Source organism: Erythranthe guttata, chromosome 8 (genome assembly GCF_056151865.1).
Source record: "Erythranthe guttata isolate IM_541 chromosome 8, IM_541, whole genome shotgun sequence".
In the NCBI taxonomy this organism is placed as follows: domain Eukaryota; kingdom Viridiplantae; phylum Streptophyta; class Magnoliopsida; order Lamiales; family Phrymaceae; genus Erythranthe; species Erythranthe guttata.
Window position 1 is genome coordinate 13,884,563 of NC_142540.1, and position 6,059 is coordinate 13,890,621.

At 44.6% G+C, this 6,059-nt stretch overlaps 1 protein-coding gene across 1 annotated transcript; it reads left to right on the forward strand.

Moving 5' to 3' along the window:
- The first annotated feature begins 648 nt into the window (after positions 1-648).
- LOC148768562 (uncharacterized) lies at positions 649-5,198 on the forward strand. Its single transcript, XM_088821266.1, has 2 exons — positions 649-673; positions 4,009-5,198. The coding sequence occupies exons 1-2, from the start codon at positions 649-651 to the stop codon at positions 5,196-5,198; spliced, it is 1,215 nt and encodes a 404-aa protein (XP_088677392.1).
- The last annotated feature ends 861 nt before the right edge of the window (positions 5,199-6,059 follow it).

Here is a 6,059-nt window from a genome sequence, read left to right on the forward strand (position 1 = left end):
CCGACCGGTTCGATCCGAACAATTAAAAATCCGACATTTTTAAAACAATTTCAGATCCGATTTTCCAATTTTAAACAATTTTAAAGCTGGAAAAATTCTAAACAATATTTCAAAAATATTTTAAACTTACGAAAACTCCCAATTACATAATACAACAATCACTACTTTAATAAATCGAACATGCATAAAATCATAGCATATTATACAACGCAATTAATTACGCAACGAGCTCTGATACCACTGTTGGGTTTCGGGCACGCGTACGCAGCGGAAAACAAAAATTTAATGTGATTTAAACGACTTTAAAGCACACAAGTACATGCCCGACAAATTAAAATCAATTAATTGCGTACCTTTGCGCTTCCAGCGAAATTAAAACAACATACATGCTAAATAATTTAACCGAATTTAAATCAATTAACATGCTCGTTTAAACCAAATAACATGCTTGCAACGATTTAAACGATTACACATAATCACATAAAATCACATGACAGCAAACATGAATTCATAGTTTAAACCTAAACGAACCGAAACTAGGGTTTCGTGTATTTACCTCTTGAAGCGTGAGGTAGGAGCGTTTAGCAAGTCGAGATTGCTACGGAAACCAATCCGTACAATCGGGGCAGCAGCGGTGCAGCAGCAGCAATGGCGAGACGGCACGGCGGCGCGTGTATCTCACGCGCGGTCTTCGGGGCGGCGCGTGGGTCGCGTGCGTCGTCGGCTTTAGGGCTACTCCTCGATTCTTCGATCTTCCTCCTCTCGGATTTCACCTCGTATACTTCGATCTACTAAACACGTGGCACTAGACACGTAATAGTTAGAATTAACGGAAGAAAAAGAAAGAAGAAAAGAGTACCGAAAGGGATCGGCCAATGGATGGCCGATTCCGGCGACGGAGGAGCGACGGCGGTGCGGTGGTGGCCGTGGGGAGAGTGGCCGAGAGAGAGAGGTGGACGGCTAGGGTTTTTGATTAGGTCTTGTATATTTGTGCAAGGCCTATAAATCAAGTATTTATAGTCCCTTGCATAAAACCCTAACGGGCTTAAGTTGGACCGGGCCCAACATCTTAAGCTCGTTAGTTCCTTTACTTGCTTGTCTCTCTCAATTCAATGATCGGAAAATTGCAACAATTACATTTTCGGAATCATTATAATATCCTCGTCATTACGAGTGCCAACTCTCGATTTCCAACTTTCCAAAAGTGGAAACCCTAATTCAGTGCACTTTCTAAATTTGGAAACTTCCCGATTTAGAAGGTTCACTAATACGTTCGCCTATTCTTTTCCTTTTCTTATTCTCATTCATAATTCCAAATTACGAATGTTGGATCCAATCATATTGACTTCCAATCATGCAAAGATAAACTATTTTATCTCTGACCGTTTATTCAAAGATCTCATGTGCACGAGCAGTGTGACCCTCGATGGTTCAGGTGTAAGCTAGCCGTGGGCCCACAACCCTTTGTGGTCAAAACTCGTCCCTTAGAGTTACGATTAAGATGAAGCTCGTTTCACCTTAATCACCCAACGAATCAAGATTGGTGTCTAGCAACTACGCGTCATGATTCCCTAGATACAAATGAAGTGCCTGCAAGAACCTTCAGATATAGTTAACGTACAGTACGGTCCCTTCGATTCATATGTCCCGATCGAACTAGAGGCATTGGTTCATCGAGACCTCTTTATATGTTCGATGACGGTGCGATCGTTCCAAGTGTTGTAATCCTTACGTGCATGACTTAGAGAATCGAATTCTCTAATCATCACTTAGTCAGCTCTGGCCAGAGACTTAGAATGATTACAAACTTTCAGAACACACAGGACATCCAAGACTATTCTAGCGATCGAATCCCCGACTACAATGCACAGACCTCCCACTAGATTTCGGACTGCACGAACACTGGCCCTTGGGATGGTCCTCGGTGGAACTCAGGGACAGGTCACGATACAGCTGGTCCTCTAGTGAAGTCACGGTGATGTCTAGGTCATAAGGACTAATGGTGTACAACTATACCATAGATATCTCTACTCGATTATTGGGAACCACTTAGAGATTTCTAGGGTGAGGGAGTTCAGTGAACTCGTCAACTTACGAGCACCCACTTATGCATGCCGATATCACAATACCGTTTACTGATGAGATGCAGTACACATACACTAAGTGCTAGTCTTAATGGGAAAGGCCGATATCCTCATTAGTGGCGTAACCCTTCGACTAGGAACACGTTTAACAGTTATAATACTTGAGTAAATATCTCACGATCCTAACGATCAATTACTAGTATTTGTAATAACTTTAAGGACTATATCTATGCTTGTGACAAAGGGACAAAGATATAGAATGCCAAGGTGTTTTATCATTAATACGAATAAAGGTTCGTTTATTACAATAATAAATACGAAAGACCACAGCCACATGTTGGCTTGTTGGTCACCTACTCTAACAATCTCCCACTTGACCTAAAGCCAACTACCCATAAATCGCAATCCCATCGACTCTCGATGTTTCTCATGGACCAATCTCGGTAAAGGCTTCGTGAAGGGGTCTGCAACGTTCTCTTCCGAGGTGACTCATTCAACCTTAACTTCACCTCTATCAATGATCGCTCGGATCACGTGATACTTCCTCAGAATGTGCTTCGACTTCTGATGAGATCGTGGCTCCTTAGCTTGCGCCACGGCTCCGGTGTTATCACAGTACAACGGTACTGGATCACTAGCATCAGGAATTACACCCAACTCTTGGATGAATTTCCTTATCCAAGTCCCTTCTTTTGCAGCTTCGGACGCTGCAATGTATTCCGCTTCGGTAGTGGAATCGGCCGTCGTGCTTTGCTTGGAACTCTTCCAACACACGGCACCACCATTAAGCGTGAATATAAATCCAGAATTCGACTTCGAGTCGTCCACATCCGATTGAAAACTAGAGTCAGTAAAACCCTCTAATTTCAACTCGGCACCCCCATAGACCAAAAATATATCCTTAGTTCTTCGCAAGTACTTGAGGATATATTTCACGGCTTTCCAGTGAGCCGGGCCGGGGTTAGACTGATATCTGCTTGTGACACTCACAGCATACGCAATATCGGGTCTCGTACATAGCATGCCATACATTATGCTTCCTATGGCAGAAGCATAAGGCGTCCTTTTCATCTCCTCGATTTCACTAGGTGTTTGGGGACACATAGATTTCGAGAGACGAACCCCATGGGACATTGGCAAGAATCCCTTCTTGGATTCTTCCATGCTAAACCGTTTCATAACGGTGTCTATGTACAGGCTTTGGGATAAACCAAGCATCTTTCTCGCTCTATCTCTATAGATGCGTATTCCCAATACGTAAGATGCTTCTCCCAAATCCTTCATTGAGAAACGTGTGGACAACCATGCTTTCGTTTGTTGCAGCATTCCTACGTCATTCCCAATGAGTAGAATGTCATCAACGTAAAGCACTAAAAATATCACTGCCCTCCCACTAACCTTCTTGTATACACAAGGTTCCTCCGGATTCTTCTCAAAATCAAATTCTTTGATAGTTGAGTCGAACCTAATGTTCCAACTAGAGATTTCTAGGGTGAGTGAGTTCAGTGAACTCGTCAACTTACGAGCACCCACTTATGCATGCCGATATCACAACACCGTTTACTGATGAGATGCAGTACACATACACTAAGTGCTAGTCTTAATGGGAAAGGTCGATATCCTCATTAGTGGCGTAACCCTTCGACTAGGAACACGTTTAACAGTTATAATACTTGAGTAAATATCTCACGATCCTAACGATCAATTACTAGTACTTGTAATAACTGTAAGGACTATATCTATGCTTGTGACAAAGGGACAAAGATATAGAATGCCAAGGTGTTTTATCATTAATACGAATAAAGGTTCGTTTATTACAATAATAAATACGAAAGACCACAACCACATGTTGGCTTGTTGGTCACCTACTCTAACAACTTTACCATATAATCACTTCAATACCTTCTGACGGCGGTCGCTCAAGGTGGATCATCGAGTGAAAGGAGGGAGCAGGAGGGGCTGCCACCCACGAAGAGGCGTCTGAAGTATACAAACGGGTCAGAGGAAGATGCTCCTTTGGAGCGAGAGGCGCTAAATGCAGTTCTCACTGCGGCTGAACCGCAGAAACATGCTCAGGCAAGGAGAAGCCCGTTCACGACAGAAATATTGAATGACAAGCTCCCTAGTTCGTTTCGACCAGTCACGTACGAATATTTGGGGACTACGGATCCCAACGAGCATATTTGCAGATTTAATAACACGTCAGACCTGCATCGTTTTTCGGACGGAGTAAAGTGTAGAGTGTTTACCACGACTCTAGCAGGACTAGCCCAAGCATGGTTCAGTCAACTTCGTCCCTCCTCGATAGGCAGTTTTGAGCAGCTCGCTTCTGTGTTCCTCGACAATTTCGCGAGCTCGAAAAAACAGAAGAGGAGCACCTTGACTCTCTTCGCGGTCAAGCCGAGGGAGGGAGAATATTTACGAAGTTTCATCAAGCGTTTTATAACAGCTACGTTGGAGGTGCCTATAACTTCCGATGAAGTTTTGATCAACGTCCTAGCACAAGGATTGCGAGTGGGAGATTTCTTTACCTTTTTGTCTAAGAAACCCCCCCTCTCGTTCAATGATCTGTTGAAAAAGGCAGAGCGATACATGAACGCGGAGGAAATGGAGCAGAGTAAAACAAGTGATGCTAAAGGGGGTGATAGGAAGAAAGAAAGGCGAGAGGAAAAAGTCCAGAGACCCACTTCTCCAATCAGAAGAGAGGGGCCTATGGAAAAGCGAGTAGGCCCTCGTTTTGAGAATTATATGTCGCTTGTCGCACCACCTGCAGAGATCCTTATGGCCATCGAGCATCACCCCAAAATGAAATGGCCTCGCACTTATTCCGAGATTCCCGAAATGAGCCCGGCCACTGGAAGTTTCTGCCGTTTCCATAATGACTATGGGCATACCACAAATGAATGTCAGCATCTAAGGGACGAGATAGAAAGGCTAATTCCAGCCAAGAACCTACCCGAGTTCGTAAAACCCGGACAGGCTCCGACGAATGCAATGGCCCCAAATGTCCGGCCCAATAGCAATCGCCAAGAGAATGCTCGGGAAAAGCTAAGCGAGAGGAAAGACCACCCCCTGGTAGGAGGCTTTATCAACATGATACATGGAGGACCTTAGGGAGGGGACTCGAACAGGGCCAGAAGGGCCCATCTGAGGCAGTTAAGGGAAACGGAAGAACTCTTTGGAGAAGTAGAAGCAACTGATATAATGAGCCGCGCGAACCTACAACAACTCTATGAAATGGAATCACAACTCGCTGAGGTACAAAGGGTGTCGCATGTCCCTCCCATCATGTTCGGACGACTGGACGAGGAGGGGATACAACACTCTCATACAGATGCCCCAGTAATCACTACCATAGTAGCTAATTCGACATTGCGCGAATCCTAGTAGACAGCGGGAGCTCTGCGGATGTCATTTACTACAGCTGCTTCAAGCATATGAATATGAATTTTGAACTGAAGTATGTAGAGACCAGCTTGATGGGGTTTTCGGGAGAGACGGTCCAAGCTATCGGAGAAGTTTGCCTCCTCATCTCGCTAGGGATGGAGCTCGTACGGGCTACCAGGTCAATAAATTTCCTGGTCTTAGACGTCCCCTCTACTTATAATATGATACTCGGTCGGCCTTCCATGAATCTATTCCGAGCCGTGGTATCAACCTACCACATGACACTAAAATTTCCCGTTGGAGATCAGATCGGGGAAGTGCGAGGAGACCAGGAGACAGCGAGAAGGTGTTATTATGATGCATTAAGAAGAACTGGTAGGATAGATAGCATCCACGGTAGGTGAGCAGGCACAATCGGAGGAGATGAGCCTCGCCCCGGAGTCGACCCTGAGAAGGAAGAAGGCCATGTTCGACCCATGGAAGAGTTAATGACGGTGCAATTATGCGAGAGGGATGCTACTCATACTACTAGAATTGGAAGAGACATGGATGCCACGATGGCAAAGAAACTGGTGGATTTTTTACGGT

Coding starts and splice junctions, on each gene's coding strand:
- LOC148768562 (XM_088821266.1), top strand. CDS start 649: ATGGCGAGACGGCACGGCGGCGCGT. Junction 674..4,008: donor GAGACGGCACGGCGGCGCGT/GTATCTCACGCG, acceptor CGGTCGCTCAAG/GTGGATCATCGAGTGAAAGG.